The sequence below is a fragment of the Gopherus evgoodei genome, chromosome 19 (assembly GCF_007399415.2).
Source record: "Gopherus evgoodei ecotype Sinaloan lineage chromosome 19, rGopEvg1_v1.p, whole genome shotgun sequence".
Lineage (NCBI taxonomy): Eukaryota > Metazoa > Chordata > Testudines > Testudinidae > Gopherus > Gopherus evgoodei.
The window spans coordinates 5,101,267-5,118,770 of NC_044340.1; the positions used below are offsets into that span (position 1 = coordinate 5,101,267).

General features: G+C 50.4%; 1 protein-coding gene across 1 annotated transcript; it reads left to right on the forward strand.

Annotated features, from left to right (window-relative positions):
* The first annotated feature begins 633 nt into the window (after positions 1-633).
* VSIG2 (V-set and immunoglobulin domain containing 2) lies at positions 634-16,816 on the forward strand. Its single transcript, XM_030538578.1, has 6 exons — positions 634-1,055; positions 3,163-3,370; positions 4,005-4,163; positions 8,618-8,737; positions 15,096-15,243; positions 16,354-16,816. The coding sequence occupies exons 1-6, from the start codon at positions 936-938 to the stop codon at positions 16,493-16,495; spliced, it is 897 nt and encodes a 298-aa protein (XP_030394438.1). The 5' UTR covers positions 634-935; the 3' UTR covers positions 16,496-16,816.
* Positions 16,817-17,504: the final 688 nt, after the last annotated feature.

Sequence of the window (17,504 nt, forward strand, 5' to 3'; positions counted from 1 at the left end):
CCTGCTCCAAGGCCATGCCCACATTCACTCCATTCCCCTCCCCTCCTTTGTTTGCTCTCCCCCACCCTCACTCACTTTCACCAGGCTGGGGCAAGAGGATTGGATGCAGGAGGGGGTGTGGACTCTGGGGTGGGGTAGAGGGGTTTGGAATTTGGGTGAGGGCTCAGGGCTGGGGCAGCGGGTTGGGGTGCAGGCTTTGGGGTAGGGGATGGGGCCAAGGGGTTTGGAGTGTGGGAGGGTGCTCAGAGATGGGGTAGGGGGTTGGAGTGCAGGCTCTGGACTGGGGGGTGGGGCCGAGGGGTTCAGAATGTGGGAGGGAGCTCAGGGCTGGGGAAGGGGTTGGGGTGCAGGCTTTGACCAGGCAGTGCTGATCTTGGATGGCTCCCAGAAGCAATCAGCATGTCTGGCTCCTAGGCGCAGGGGGGACTAGAGACTCTCTGCGCACTGCCCCTGCCTGCAGGCACCAACCCCACAGCTCCCATTGGCTGCAGTTCACAGCCAATGGGAGCTGCAGAGTCGGTGCTCAGAGTGGGGGCAGCACATGGAGAGCCCTTGGCCGCCCCTGCGCCCAGGAGTCGGACATGTCGATAGCTTCTGGGAGCTGCGCAGAGCCAGTGCAGGCAGGGAGCCTGCCTTATTCCCACAGTGCCACCGACTGGACTTTTGGCCTATTAAAATCTCCCAAATTGCTTTTAAGGGTCACCATAAGATTGAGGCTGATCCCGGGAGACTGCCAGCCAGTCTAGGAGAGTTGGCAATCCTGTTTAAGCTGCAGTATTTTGAATGGACAGGAGGGCAGGGAGGCTGCAGCTGCGGGGGCCAGAGAGCAGGACACTGCAGTAGGGGACAGGCAGTGACAGAATGGAAGGACTCATTCACTCTCCTCCACAGGTGCTGGGCTGTGTGTGGAGGTGACAGTGCCACAGGACCCCGTGATGCAGGAACGAGGCTCCAGTGTGGAACTTCCCTGCCACTATAAAACCTCGGTTGACAAAAATTTCATGCTGGAGTGGAAGTTTGCGCCAGCCTCTGTAGCACCTGAGCAGAGCAAGCAGGTGAGGGAGGCACCAGGGTACCAAGGGGAGGAGCCTGGGGGGGGTTACTTCAGGGCCTGTGGGGAGCTTTCTTCAACATATTACTGCTTCCAGCCCAGGGAAAGCCAGGTGGGGATAGTTCAAGGCTGTTGATGCCTGTATGAGGAGCTGATGCGAAAAACGGGGGTGAAAGTTGTCAGCCCAGGCTGAGGGCCTGGTCCACAAATAACCACCATGGAACAAGAGCGAGGCCAAGGAAAAGCCCCTAAAGGCTGATGGGCTCATTGTTAGAGCAGGGGACCTAATGGATAGGGCACTGGAGTGGGACTTGGGAGACCTGGACTCAACTCTCAGCTTTGCCGTTAGTTCTCGGGGTGCCTTGGGCAAGTCAACGCCCTCCCTGTGCCTCAGTTTCCCCATCTATAAAATGAGGCTAATGCTGCTGCCCCCCTTTGTCCAGCATTTTGAGATCCATGAAGGAGACACCCTACATAAGAGCTGGTGTTGCTTTTTCCCAACCAATATCTTTTGAGTCAAAAAATGAAGTTTGTCTAAATGTTTCCTGAAAGCAGCTCAGTTTGGTCCAAATCTTTGATGGTTCCAACAGCAACAAAATGAATTGGAACCGACACAAAGGGCCCTCTCTCTCGTTTCCGAAGCAATGTCAGCTGAATCCATTTCATTCCCAACTTTTGGTGGAAATTAAATTGGATTTTTTGAATGGCTCTAATGTTACTGCAGAATGTGGGGGGAGCAGCCAGGCCTGAGGGGCTCTCAGATCCGAGTGATGTATACCAGGGCTATTAGAAACACCAGGGAAGCCACACATCCAAGAGCAGGGATGGGACCAGGATCAAGTGGGAGGCTGGGGAAGGACTTGTGGAGACAATCGAATGAGAAGCTCAGAGGCATGTACAGTAGTGAGTGTCACTGCAGATACAACTGTTGTTTCGGACACCTAGTGGGAACAGCCAATGGGATGGTCTTATCCATTGAGGGGGAAGGATAGGCTTGTGGTTAAAGCCCTGGGCGGGGTGCAAGAGATCTGGGTTTTATTGCTAGCCCTGTGGCAGGTTTTCTGGGATATGCCATGTACGGCCTGGGCGGGGCTGTGTGTTCCCCTGATATACGCCATGTACGGACTGGGCGGGACTGTGTGTTCCATTGACATATGCCGTGTACAGACTGGGCAGGATTGTGTGTTCCCCTGGCTTATGCCGTGTACGGACTGGGCGGGGCTGTGTGTTCCCCTGGCTTATGCCGTGTACGGACTGGGCGGGGCTGTGTGTTCCCCTGGCTTAAGCCGTGTACAGATTGGGCGGGGCTGTGTGTTCCCCTGGCTTATGCCGTGTACAGATTGGGCCGGACTGTGTTCCCCTGGGATACGCCGTGTACCGCTCGGGCCGGACTGTGTGTTCCCCTGGGATACGCCGTGTACCGCTCGGGCCGGACTGTGTGTTCCCCTGGGATACGCCGTGTACCGCTCGGGCCGGACTGTGTGTTCCCCTGGGATACGCCGTGTACCGCTCGGGCCGGACTGTGTGCTCCCCTGGGATACGCCGTGTATGGCTCAGGCCGGACTGTGTGTTGTATTGGAAGACTGTACATTCTGGGTATGTCCTTGGGCCATTTTGCAGCCTTTCTGCGTGCTCGCTCTCTGTCGCTCTTTTTGTGTTAAATTCTATAAGGGCTTTGGAAAGAGCTGAGACGGCTGCTTTGTCTGGGTACCTGCCTGGCCCCTTGCTGCCGGGTCTGAGGGGCTGGGACAAGCTGGTCTGTATCTCTGCTGGCTCAGTATCCCCTTTGACTTCATGTCCCACTTTGCGTAGTGTTAGCCTCTCCTTCTTTTGTATTTCTTTCTACTGATGAATCTGTCAAAGCCCCTCGTCTCCCCCTCGCATGAGCCCCGAGGCTGGCTGCTGGAGTCTCTGAAGCTTTCACCTTAACCTACTCTCCCAAGCCACATGCTTTGCAATGAAATGCAGAGCCAGCCAGAGGGCAGGTTTGCTCTTGGCGCTGGGTGACACTCCGGTGCTTCCCTTGTCTGATTCCCCCTTCATTCACCATGTCAGCACTGGACAAACCCCTCTCTCTGAGGAGGCCTCACCAGAACATCCTCTCTCTGCAGATCCTCTACTTCACTAATGACAAGTTGTACAAGCCCGGTTCTCAGGCCGAACGGCTCAGCCTCCTGCACGACCCTCCTACCATGGGGGATGCGACTCTTCAGCTAGCCAACGTCCGCGCCTCGGACAACGGCACGTACATCTGTGTGGTGAACAATCCCCCAGACTTCTATGGTAGCGGCTCAGGGCTCATCCACTTCACTGTGCTGAGTGAGTCTGGGTACTGCGATCCCATGGCCCACCACTGAATGGGGATCCCTGTTCTGAGCAGGACCTGAAGAGCTGGGTCTGAGAGCAGCTGGGATCCATCTGTCTGGCCTTGGGGCTGGGATATTGCTGGTCCCTTGTATCGCATGCATCAGTGTTCCCATCTGTACAACGGGGCAATGACCTGGACCTTCTTGGAAGGTACTTTCAGATCTCTGGGTGGGAAGTGCCAGAGAAGAGCAATTATTACAATAGCTTTCCATTCACTGGCCTTTGTGTGGCACCCTAGTAAATAGCAAAGAGGCCCTTTCAGAGAGCTTGATGGATGGCAAGAAGAGTGGGTGGAAGGGGAAGAGGAGGGGAGGGGCCGGTGATGTGGGGAGCAGGAGGACGAATAGACAAGACTCGGTTAAACATGGCAGTGACGCAGGAATCATAGAATCTCAGGGTTGGAAGGGACCTCAGGATGTCATCTAGTCCAACCCCCTACTCAAAGCCCCAATCCCCAACTGTCAGCGGTGAGCAGGTACCAGCTGACGGCAGTGGCAGAGGAGACATCCAGGTGCCATGTTACACAATGGTAGCTAATGCTCTGAGTTCAGAAATCCATTGTTTTCTCTTCTCGTTCCCTATTCAGTGCCTCCATCTACCCCTGTTTGTAAAGGGACAGAATATGCCCAGATTGGGGGCGACGCCACACTGACCTGCAGCTCTGTGGAGGGGGTGCCTGCCCCGATTTACGCCTGGTCACGGGTGGACGCCAAAACCTCGTTGCCATTAGCCAATATGGTGCAAGGTAGGTGGGGAGTGCCATCCCTTAGACTCTCCTGTGCAGAGATGTTTAAAGCTTCCACTGACAGATTCGGCGTAATCTTATAAAAACAGAATTGAAGGAATCCAGACAGCAACATATGACCTGCCATATTGGATGGGACCAATGGTCCATCGCATGCAGTATCCCTAGTGCCTAGGCCTGATGCTTCAGAGGAAGGTGAAAAAGGGATCTGACCAATTGTACAAAGCTGTTCAGGGTTGGGGAAGATTCTTTCCTCCCCTGGCAGAAAAGTTTATATCTGAAGCATGGAGGTACTCACTGTTGTGATTTTGGGAATAACCAGTCCCTTTTAAAATCCAGGTATCATATTTAATGTTGACCTCCTGTGATTGTGTGAATTCAAGGTTCTTATGGCCAGATACAGTCTGGAGTAACCAGCTGTGAGTCCCAAGTAAATCTCTGAATCAAAGGGAATATTTTAGAAATTAGGAAAAAAGGTCAGGCCCCAGTCCCACAAACTCTTTCTCAAGTGCATCCTGATATATGGATTCACAGATCCTATGAATTAGAAGGTACTACATTTATAAAAGAAAACAGCTCTAAACTACAGACACAGCCAGAGATCCACACAGCTCAAGGTCCAGCTTTGTCTGCCTTGTTCACCAAGAACCACACAGTCTGGAACTCTGTACCCCACACAGAGACATCTGGTGGATAAATAATATATTGCAATACATTGCAACTCGCACAGTCCTGACACACAGGAGTAGTCTCATTGATTTAAATGAAAGCACTGGCCAGAGTAGACACTACTTATTTGAGTATGAGTTTTCAGGATCAGACCCTTAATCTTAGCTTTAGAAACTTCTTTTTCAATGCCATTTGCAGTTTCCTTTGCTACCAGTAGGTTGCACCTGTGGATCAGTTTCAGAGGCAAATACCATGTCCTTGTTTATTTGAATACATTTTAATGTCCCAGATGGAAGCTGTAGAGGAGTTACTGCTCAGCTTCAGAGCAGTGGTTTTGCTCTTCACCAGAATTTCTTCCAGCGAGTTTAAACCAGACTAGCTCTTTAGAACAGATCTTAAAGAAAAACCCCAAAGGACACAGCCTAGAAGCAAAACCTCCTCTTCAAAGGCCCCTTTGAGTCCTTTTCAACAGAGTCTGATCAGAAGGCCTGAATCCTCCATCAGATGCTGGGACAGGAGCTGGGTGAGAGATGCTGGTGAAGCTCTCAGTGACAGTGGAACTAACTGTTCCCTTTCCGAGGTTAGCCAGTCTCCTGTACAGTCTCACGTTTTCCAGTCTCTCCCCTTGATGTCTTGCAGTCTCCACTCCGGGGCTGTCTCTCCTCTGGACTCAGGGCAGGAAACCAGCATCTTGCCCGTTAATGGACTTAAGTGACTGAAATGACAATGTTTATTTCAAGGGCCAGTCTCTTTGCAGTCTCATTCTTGGGCTGTTAAGCCCTGGGGAATAGAAGGCACATGGCCTGTTTCAGACAACCTCGGCTATCTGTCTTGATCTAAGAGCATGAGCTTGTAGGAGATACAGGAAGGGGCAAAGCCAAGACCCAGCTCCCCTACTACCGCTGACCACTGGGTGGAGCTGTTCCCATCGGCTGTGTCTAGGGTGACTCACAACCATATGTGCCAACCTCAGGGCAGACTGTTAAGAAGCAGGGCTCAAACCCCAGACCAGTTGGGTGTTCTACACTTAGATTTCACCAATCAAGTATCACGTGTGAACTCTTCAAGCTCTACCACAGCCTTGCTACAGAGCAGGGGTGGCCAGACTTAACTGGCCCTCTGAGCCACGTATGAGAATCTTCAGAAGTTCTAGAGCGGGGGGTTGGGGCGTCGGCTCTGCTCCCGCTGAAGTCCTGAGTCCCAGCAGGTGTGCTCCACAGAGCTGAAGCCCCAAGAGCCCCGCTCCCTGCTGGGCAGAAGCCCCTACCCCACCACCCTGCTGTAAAGCAGAGCTCCTGAGCTCTCCCCCCACTCCCCAGTCTGGTAGGTGGAGAATGGGGGTGGGGGGCTCCATGAGCTGCACTTTAATGGTAAAAAAAAAGCCACAAGTGGGCTCCCCTGCTGTAGAGTAATGGCCAGTCCCCTGGGGGACTCTGCTCTATCTTGCCACCCTCATAAGCCTGTCTTTGTGATAGATAGAGGCTAAGGGCCCTATTTATCAGAGGGTGGTGATGGATGGCAGGAGAGAGATCACTTAGAATGATAGAATATGAGGGTTGGAAGGGACCTCAGGAGGTCATTTAGTCCAACCCCCTGCACAAAGCAGGACCAATCCTCAGACAGATTTTTACCCCAGTTCCCTAAGTGGCTCCCTCAAGGATTAAACTCACAACTTTGGGTTTAGCAGGCCAATGCTCAAACCACTGAGCTATCCCTCCCCCGATTGATCATTACCTGTTCTGTTCATTCCCTCTGCGGCACCTGGCATTGGCCACTGTTGGTAGACAGGATACTGGGCTGGATGGACCTTTGGTCTGACCCAGTATGGCCGTTCTTATGGTCCCTTACACCAAAAATCACATTAATATTCAGGTTACTCCCAGTCCCAATGGACCAGTCACTTACCTCAAGTCAGTTGTACCTTAGATCTCAAACCAAAGATAATGCTTGGAGCCAATCCTATAATAAACTAACTAAAGATTTATTAACTAAGAAAAAGACATAAGGGGGCTATTTACAAGGCTCCAGCAAGTAAACATACACACACAAATGACTTTGTCTTTGGTTCCAAAGGGCAATAGAAGCCGCTGCATTATGCAAGCTTTCTGTGTCCTTTAGAACAGTGGTTTTCAAATGTTTTAGGCCGCATGCCCCTTTCCAGATAATATAGTCCACTACCTACCCTCATCAGCAATGCAGAACTTCACAGCTGGATGGCCAGAGAGCAGCAGCTGCTGGCTGGGGCATTCATGTTGTTTGCAGCATGGGAGAACTTTTTTTTTTTTTTTAAACCCACTCTCATCCCACCACGCAATACCCACTCCCACCCGCTCATGCGTCATTTCTTGAATTTTTATCCCGCTCTCGCTGTTATGGCAGTGGGTCCTGTGGGGCCCAAGGAATCCCAGTCCCACTGCTGGGCTCTTCTCGGAAGGCAGCGCCGCTACCAGCAGCAGCACAGAACTTCACGGTTGGGTGGCCAGAGAGCGGCAGACACAGTCCATGTTGTTTGCGGTGCAGGACTCGTCCGCTGTTACAGGATTTTTCTCACATGCCCGCGACGAGAGTTCGCGTAGCCAGTTTGAAAACCACTGCTTTAGAGCTAAGCAGCTTGGGGATCCTTTGCTTATGCTTAGAAAATGTTGCCCCGTCCAAATTCCAATCATCATAGTCTTCTGGTCTCCCTTCTGGTCTCCCTTTATTCCCTTCTCCCAGAGTTCAAAGTTATGGGACAAGTGTTGGCACCTGTCTCCTCTTGGGTGTGGAAGGGACAATCAACAAAGTCTTTTGTTCTTTGATGTTTCAATGGGCCTTCAATGGGCCCAGTTTCAATGGGCCTTCCTGTGTGCAGGACCAGCACTTTTCATTAATTAATGCTTCTTTCCTGGTTGGTTAGGTACGCAGGTTAACAATGCAAACATTCAATATAAGTTTACACTCTGGGATACAGATGTTATATGTGAGATTAACACATACAGAAGCTCTCAAGCATGTCATAAAGTCACAACAGATGTTCGAGATATAATGTGTTCAGTGTTTGAACAATGCTAACACACTGGTGAGCTAGGCTGGTTTCCAGCTGGGCATTTGTCAGTGTTCAGTGAGCCTTGGCATGAGCTGGCACCTGGTCTGTAAGCATAACAGGCTGCTTCTGCCAAGTCCATCTACAGAGCTTGAGTACTGAACCTTCCCCGACCCCCACACAGAGAAGGACTGACTGACAGCAGACTCTGGCCTTTCAGAAGCCCTTCCCAGCCCTTCCCAACCAATCACCCAGAGGTGTCCCAGTGTCCAATATGGGTTATTTATGATATACATGGTAGGGAATTGGGTTACAAAGCTGCCTTGCTGGACAGGGTGCTAGGCACACATGCCGTTGTGTGAACTACACTGGCCTAGCAAATGGGCCAATGTCTCTCTCTAGTGGCTGGCTCTAGAGAGGAGAATAGTCTGCTACTTGCTTGCAGCTAGTGGAGTTCCTCTAACTCACGTGTCAGTGGCCTTAGGAGCTGAAAGTCCCAGCGTCAGTCCCTGCAGCTGACCAGGGTCATTCCATGTGCTCACGGTTGGCTACTCCCACTCCCGCTCCCTATCTCTCTTTGTGCAGGGTACAGCTCGTCCCAGAATCCAGGGCATCTGCAGCCCTGCACCCTTTTGAAATGCTGCCAAAGCCCACTGCTGAGTCCCACTGCTCCCTCTACCCCATGCCCGCTTCCTCTGCTAGTACAGGGGGGTTCCTTCAGGTGCCTCTGGCATTGATTGTCCTGCTGCTTTTCTCCTTACAGATGACCAAACAGGGAAGCTGCAGCTGACAAACCTCTCGCTGGCATTCTCAGGGACCTACCAGTGCGTGGCCTCCAACCAGTTCGGCCACGCCAGCTGCCAAGTGACAGTTAACGTGTCAGGTAAGATGTCCGCTCTCTTTGTGCCTGTGTGCCCACCAGGAGCGCTGCCTTCTGCCCACGTGGCCCAACCCCTCCTCCGCAATATGCCTGCTGGTGCCTCCCTGCTATGCCAGGGTCCAATGGGCATCTGCCAGTTATGCTCCTGGATGCATCTCGCCTTGGAGACTGGAGCGCTGACAGAGAGCAATGATTGGAAGGGCCGAGGTCACATGGGACCAGCACAATCTTTACAGTCCTGCAGGGAGACAATGATAAAACTTAGCAGCTTGGATGTGCAGGGAACTAGCTGAAAGCCTGCAATCCCCACCTAGTGGTCCCTGCTGAAGCCATACTGCTGGGGAGGCGAGGTGGCATCTGGAAGCAGGGAAGAGGCCATTGATTTCCATGCATGTTCTGAAATCTGTGTAGTCTCCAGGGTGGCAGTGGGCTTTGGGGGCTGGGCTCCACCCACCAACAATTCCACATGTAGGCAAATTCCTCTCCCCGATGGAAAGATAGGTGCAAACTTCCCAGGCTGGACTCAGTTTCTACATTTCTCTTGGATGCCAGGGCAAGGCACAAACGCGTGTGCAAGCTGCTGGCCAGCGGACATGTCTTAGTGGACACGACAGGCCCTTGTCTTGTGTCCTGGCTACAATAACACGCTAACTGGGACATTGTGAAAGAAATGAAAAGTTGCAGAATGTCTGGGCACCGACAGGTAGTTCAGGAGCTTCACGTTCTGCAGCTAAGCCAGAGGGAGAAGCTTTGGTTTCCTTGTGAAATGCTAGTTGTTCTGCCCTCAGTGGCATCTAGAAAACATGCTGGGAGTTGGACAGAGAGCACAAGCAGCAACGTCTGGATGTTCATCTGTGGAGCTTTCAGGTGTACCAAGCAGGGCAGAAAGCAAAGAGGCCCTGAGAATGAAATATCTTAGACCATGCATGCAAAGCCGCACCCCGGTTGCCTACCCTCTACAACAGAGAAACACAGGGCTCCCGCTCAAGCCAACGTTGCTATGGGCAATTTTTTTTTCAAGCCGTTAGATTTCTGAGGCAGCTTTTCACCATGGCAACCTGTTAATATCACATAGTGTTAGTTGATTCAATTAAAGTAAATGATCCAATCTGCTCTGGGTTGGGGCGGAGGGTTGTCAGGAGCATCCCTAGTCCCTATTTCTGAGCCCAGATCTCAGAGCGCAGCCACAGATGAGCCATCCCCTGCTAACGAGGGCTGGGTTCCATGCATTGGCTTCTCCTGTAAGACCCTCCAGTGGGCTATTTACACCTCTGCCTTATCCTCCTCTCCTTCTGCCTTCTGCCCTCTTCTCTCCACTGAAACTTACTGTCCTCAAGGTCACCTGCAAGTGTGACCTCTCCCTGGCCATGACTCCCACTCCCCACAACCTCTTGCCCTCTCCCCTTGGCTTTTATGACACTGTCCTGCCCAGGGCCGTCCTTAGGATTTATGGGGCCCTACGCAGTATTATTAAACTGGTGCCCCTATGCCGGATGGCAGCCCAAGCTCACAGCCTGGTGGGGGAGGGGGAGGAGGGACTTGACAGCAAAGGATAATGAGATCCCCAGCCTGCCTCATGGTGGCGGAGAGTCACAGTTCCCCGCAGAGACTTCCATGCCCTCTCCCTCATGCAGAATGGACATGAAGAAAGTACCTAATTAAAAGCACTAAAATTTGGGAATAAAAAATATCAGTCACAGGTTTTTTGATATGCCCTGAAGTTTGTCAGAGATTTATTTGCAAAAACTTCATAGTAAGGGTGAGTCAGCTGTTCTGCTGAATACAACATTACATATAATGGAATAAATGATGCAGCTCTTCTCTGTTTTACATTTTCTTCATCAGTATTTCTAAATTGAATTTATATTTTAAATGTACTCAAATCTTAATCCAGCATTCCAGATTACTACATATTTAACTCACTGAAACAGACTTCTTTTAAATTAATCAGAGAGGTTTAGTGTGTTCATAACAATGTTCGTTGCTTTTAGAAAAAGGGAACAGTAATTTACTTTGTGTGATCTCCATAACAAGAGACATGGTTATGAAATTTCACCAACTTTAAAAAAATATGTTTCCAAAGATTTTAGGTATAACAAGGATTTTGTCTTACTAAGGTACTGATTTTGCTGAAGGGTTCTTTTAAAACTAGTTTGTCGGATAGTCAGAAGTAAAGAAAGGGAACTCTTTGTCCAGCTATCTGGAAGGGAAGGACTGTTGTCCCTTTAAGGGCTCTCTTCAGTGAGGAGTAGGGGGAGAGGTGGTGAAGGGATGGACAGAAAGGACAGGAAGACTTGGAAGCACTTTTTTTTAACTATAGTTATTAAAATGTGTATTTTAGATAAGGGAGGTCTTTTGAAGGATTTATTTAAAAAACTATGTCTGAAGATCCACACACTTAAGGCTAAAGATGATTGTGCATCTAAAACTCTATGCAAGCATTTTTTAGAAATGTGATTTTATAATCTTCACCAGCTCACTAATGAAATATTTTTAAAGCAAATTTTAAACTAAGGTCCTGTAGACTGACATGTTCAGTGTAAATATTACATTAATGCACAACTGTTTTTGTCAGTAAAGTCAGAAACTGACAGTATAAAAATTTATTTGGGCATAAGCTTTCGTGGACATCTGATGAAATGGATTCTAGTCCACAAAAGCTTATGCCCAAATAATTTGTTAGTCTTTGAGGTGACACAAGGACTCGTCCTTGTTTTTGCTGATACAAACTAACAGGACTACCACTCTGAAACCCGTCAGTATATACCTTGGGGTTGGCAAATGCCTGTTAAATGGCTTTATTACCCCTTGAATGTCTCTTTAACAGTTTCAATGTTGTGCTAATAGGTCTGGCAGGCTGGAGGTTTTTTCACTTTTAACTACTAGATTCCCTCCCAAGGAAGACTCACCAGGCTAGAGCAGCCATCTGTGGGAGCCTGCAGGAAGGGTCAGAACAGGGATAGGAAAACAAGCGGTGGACACTAAGACCCAGTGGTGCCCCAAATTTTCAGGTGCCCTACGCAGCTGCCTACGTTGCCTATGCCTAAGGACGGCCCTGGTCCTGCCACCTCCCCAGCTACCCCTCTCTCTACTGTGCACTATCTAGCTGTGGTTGGCTAGCGGGCACCATTGAGGGCTTTATCTGCAGCACTGGAAAATCGGCAGAAATGGCCACTGTTATTCCTAGCACTTGTGCTACCCACCACCAAGTTAAGGTGGGGCTTGTCCTCCCCTGTCCCTGCTTTCCTCTGCGGATATGGTGAAGACATGAATAGCTGCTCTGTGCTCCTCCCCAGGAGAGAGACAGGCCAGCTCCATCCCAGGTGCAGCCCAGAAACTTAATTGATGGGCAGGTGGGGTGGGGATTGGAGGACTTTCCAGCTGCAATGCCCTCAAAGGGAACATCTGGGATGAGAGTAACTGTTGGGACTGTCAGCATCGAGATGGTTTCTTGCTGATGGTTCAGAGGTGGGGTGTGGAGCTGCTTGCATTAAGGTGGCACAGGAGGTTGGGGAATGGGTGGAAAGGGGGACATTTTTTGCTCCCTCTTTCCAGAGGGGCAGGACCCGTGTGCCCTGTCGATTGCAATGCCCTGGGTCCTGACCCAAGGCCTGGGGAATGAGAGCTGGTTCTTCTCGCTCAACCCCTCACCATAAGGCTTTGCTACCATCTAGTGGCTGATGCACAGGCTGAAGTCCTAGAGCTGAGGCTTATATCTCCCTCTTGCTGAGAGTACTTGCTCCTTCCCACCCTGGGGGAAGCCACAGCTGCTTTATGCTCAGGCCCAGCGTCTAGCTACAGCATGGGGCCTCCACACTCACCCATCTTCAGACAGGAGCCCCAACGGGGAATCACTTAGGATTTGCAGTGAGAGGTTTTTTATTCATCTCTTATCTACATCAACCCTTCTCTTGAGGGCTCCTTTGCATTTCCTCTTCTCCCGCTTTCCTCGTGTGGGGAGCCCTGAGTTGAGATTTTTGAGCAGTCCAGTGGGAGGTTACACCCAGATTTCACCCACTGGCCGGGAAAGTGACTGACGCTGGCTGAGGATCTGGGCTTAGCTCCTTTGGCGTTCAGCCCGGGCATGGTCAGGAATGCCTGAGGGCTGGTTGGGAAACACGAATGCCGCTATGTGAAAAATGGCAAGGGCCCAACAGTCTCTTTCATTCCAGAACAAACCTGAGCGTGCAACATACTTGTGAAACAGTGTGAGACAAACAGAATCCTGCCTTCCTAAATAGCCAACAGCCCAGTGGTTTGGGCCCTCCCCTCCTATGTAGAAGATCTAGGTTCAAATGCCTGATTTGGAGCAGTGTCTCTCCTGGAGCTGACACCTGCCCCACCTGAGTTTTGACTCATCCATTGTCATGAGACGTTTTGGTTTCAACAAACCTGCCTTTTGCAATGACAAACCGTGTTTGATGACAAATTCCGAAGCAGATCTCAGATTCGGGCTCTGGAGTTAGAGTTCAAGGAAATCTTCTCCCTTGGTAAAAAGAACAAGAGTACTTGTGGCACCTTAAAGACTAACTAATTTATTTCAGCATGAGCTTTCGTGAGCTACAGCTCACTTCTTCAGATGCACAGAATGGAACACACAGACAGGAGATATTTATACATACAGAGAACATGAAAAGGTGGAAGTATGCATACCAACAGGAAGAGTCTAATCAATTGAGATGAGCTATCATCAGCAGGGGAAAAAAAACTTTTGAAGTGATAATTAAGATGACCCATAGAAGGTGTGACGAGAACTTTACATAGGGAAATAGATTCAATTAGTGTAATGACCCAGCCATTCCCAGTCTCTGTTAAGGCCTGAGTTAATTGTGTCTAATTTGCATATTAATTCAAGTTCAGCAGTCTCACTTTGGAGCCTGTTTTTGAAGTTTTTTTGGTGCAAAACTGCCACCTTCAAGTCTGTCAGTGAGTGGTTAGAGAGGCTGAAGTGTTCTCCCACTGGTTTTTGAATGTTATGATTCCTGATGTCAGATTTGTGTCCATTTATTCTTTTGCGAAGAGACTGTCTGGTTTGGCCAATGTACATGGCAGAGGGGCATTGCTGGCACATGATGGCATATATCACGTCGGTAGATGTGCAGGTGAACGAACCCCTGATGGCATGGCTGATGTGATTGCTAGAGTCTTGGCTAAGTATCCCAGGTGTTGCTTTTAACGCTGGCCTCCACTAGTCAAGTCCCGTTTCCCCACTTGGCATGTGGATCCCACTCAGGTCCGGCTCCCTGTGTTAATTAGTGCTGGCACCTGTGACAGCTCCCTTCTTAGCTGGCTTCACAGCCTGACTGAAGGAGGCCTAAAAGGACAGGTTGAGAGCCCGCTGCCTGTGGGAAGGGTGTAAATGCCCCATCTGGAGAGGCATTATGGTGGGCCAGGAGGGAGGGAGGAAATGAAGGAAAGACACTGTCAGAGAGGCAGTCCTCTCTGAGTGGGAAAGAGCGGTGTGTGACTGGGGAAGTCTCTCCCATAGGAGGGGTGGCAGTGCCTACATGTGGACCTTTTAAAGGGCAGAGCCTTAGAAAATGCCCCAACAGGGAACACTCCTAGCCCTGCCCAAAGTGACCTGAAAGGGTTCCTCTAACTCCAATTTCTGAGACTATCTTCCATCAAAACGAATCTGCTCTGTTGGAATGCAGAAAGCTCTCCCAGGTTCATCTTATGTCTGGTGATTAAAGGACTAGCAGGATAATGCAGAGCTGGGAGCCCTCAAGTTCTAATCCTGACTCTGATTCACTGTGTGACCTCAGGCAAGTCACTTCCTCCTGCTGCCTCAGTTTCCCTTTCTGTAACCTGTGGCTAGACGAATGTGGCTGGGACTGATGCATGGGCCTACTGATCCAGGGGAGAGCAGTTGGTGTGGCTCCTTCTACTGGTTAAGGATGTGAAGGTTCCTACACCGCCCTTTTTAAAAAGTGGTGTGCTGGGATAGGTGTGAACAGGGTCGCCTGGCTGAGAGGAGACAGAACGAACTCCAGAGCATCACAGAGAGTTGATTTAATTGTGTTACGACCAAGCAAAGGAGCCTGCAGCCTTTGCACCCATGACAGATCTATGTTGGTTAGGAATGTTTGACTGCTCTGGCATCATCTCCTGGCTGTCCTTTCCCTGTTCTTACTCGGTCACTCTGTTTTCCTTTCCCTCTCTCTTCCCGATGCTTCTCTCTAGCCTGCCTTTCCAGGCTCTTCCTTAGGGCTCTTGCACACCTTGGTTGTTTCAGAGTCACTAAGGGCCAAATTTGGGGCTCGTTATTGGCTGCTGATCACAAAAATCTAAGCCGGGGAGTGGAAAGCCCAGAGTTACCTCCTAAGCCAGCCTTCCCCTCTTGGGTTTGTGTTCCCAATAGGCACTGCAGAAGCTGGAGCGACCGCAGGAGCTGTGATAGGAGTGCTGCTGGTGCTCTTGCTGCTCGGGGCAGCTGCCATCTATCTGTTCTGGTACAGAAAGAAGGACAAGAAGGAGTCTCAATCCACGTACACCGGGAACGATATAAGGTTAGAACCCCTGAGCAAAGCTTTTCCATGGCTAAAGCAGGCAGGATGTGTTCAGTCACACTGCACGGATCAGTCTATAAAGGCTCCTCTTGGGGCGTACTGTGGCCAGTGCTTCACATGGCACTCACAAGTATAATTTCATGATGGCAGTAAGGGGAACCCTTCAGACTTGGCTTCAGATCTCACTGAGATTCCATGAAAGGCACCAGCCAGATTGCCCCCCAGGGCAAAATCCATCCAAGGCAGGCCCACCATCAGAGCAAACTTCCCTGTCCCCTACCAACATGCTTCCTCCCTGACCTGCAGTGCAGAGGGGAGTTCAGTCTGTGCTTCGCGTCTCTGCCAAGGCTGCGAGTGGAAGCTAGTCTCTATTGTGGGGATGTGGATGCCGGTCCCCCAGAAACTGAACTGCGATCCACCAGCTCATTTCACATAGGCTGCCGAACAGCCACCCGTGGGGGCTGCTGTAGGTCACTGCTGATCCAGGGAAGATTTGAGCAAAATTGAAAGACTCTTGCTGACAACTCCCACCATTTCCATCCTGCTCCCAGGGGCTTGTCATGTTTGGGCAAGAGACACAGAGCACAGGCAGCCAGTGGGGCTTTGAGAAATAGGTGGCTTTGTGCAGCTAACACGTCTTTAAGATCTGGGATGCAGAATTCGCTGAGAGGTCCCAGGTGCACCTGGAGTTGAAGGTTGAGAATCAGGCACCGCAATTGCGCAGCCTCCGACTTGAGCGGTACTTGCTGCTAGACTGGAGAACATGTGAAACCATAGGGCTGGTGGGAAGGATGGGGCAGGCGATGGGGTCACTTGCCACTAGACTGGAGAACATGCAACACCATGGGCTAGCAGGAAGGATGGGGCAGGTGATGGGGTAATAGGTTTTCTCTGTCTTTAACTGATCTGATGGAACGATTGTGATTTCCCATAGGGAGGCTGGCAAGTCCCTCAGTACATGGGTGTCACTCGGCACCAGTGAGCAGAGAGTGATTTGTTAAAGGGACAGAGGACCGCATCCTTAGCTGGTGTCAGTCGTGTTCACGGATGCTGATAGAGCTCAACCAGTTGGTGCCAGAGCTAGCTGATTCGTTTCTTGTTTCTTTACAGGGAGGATGCCACTGCCCCGGGGATCTCAGACACCTCGTTGCAGAGACAAGACAGCGACCCTGGGAGCCGTTTCCTGGAGCAGCCAGTGTCAAGGCCAGAGTCTGCCAGCACCACCAAGTCCAGACTCAACATGATTGTGTGAGCGGGGGGCAGCGCTGGCTCCTGTTCAGCTCAGAAACCTCAGCTGGATTTTGATAAGTGACTTGTTTTTTTGTTTGTTTTAAAATAATGAAGGTTTTTACTGTCTCCTAGTTACTGCCTGGGGGGACCTTGCAGGGACCCATCGAACAGCCTAGTAAACACTTTCTCTGTTATACACTTCACCTGGGTTGGGATGCATCAGTTAGTATTTCTACATAACCACTGAGTGTGCAAATCAATGTAGCCTGATTGGCTGACCCAGAGAGATTGTTAGCCAATCAGAGGACAGAGGTTTTGTATGTTTATTTCACAGTAACCCTGTTGTGTCTCCATTGGCCTCTGCTCTGACTGGTGCCAGGACTTGGTGCTTCCATGGTCTCCATGGTGTAGCTGGGGCAGAGAGAAGCCAGCAGGACCTGAGTTAGGGGACAATAGTAGCCAATTGAGCTGCAGGGGGAGAGCAGCAGAGACACGTTAGCTCCCAGAGACTGGAAACACCAGCCAAGCAAAGGACTACTCTGCACTCAGGGTTCATAGCAACATTCCTTTATTGACATTCCAACTTCTTTGGAGAAATCACATGCAAAACCAAAAAGAGCTATAGAAAAACCACTTGGCATCGGCAGACGCTTCTTACAGCTGTGTTGAGGAAGGTGAGGCATGCATAGGGGCAGGGACCTGGGGGTGGGAATGAGGCAGGCAGGAGGAGTGCACAGCCACAACATGGCAAATGGGCACGGAGGGCTATTTTCATATGATGCTACTTTGCAATCTCTCTCTTTTGTGGCCCTTTACCAGAAAGCTATTTTGTATGCAGCTTTCAGTGAAGTTTCCAGAGGATTCTGTAGTAAACAAGATCAGATTGGTGGTGCTAAGAGGGCTGATGACTGGGGCGTGGGTGGGAATAGTATGCACAGTCTGGAATAAACAGGCAGTAAGAATTCAAAAAGGATGTTTAAAAAAAAAACACACACACACACACCAAACCCAAACTCTATGCTAGTAAAGCA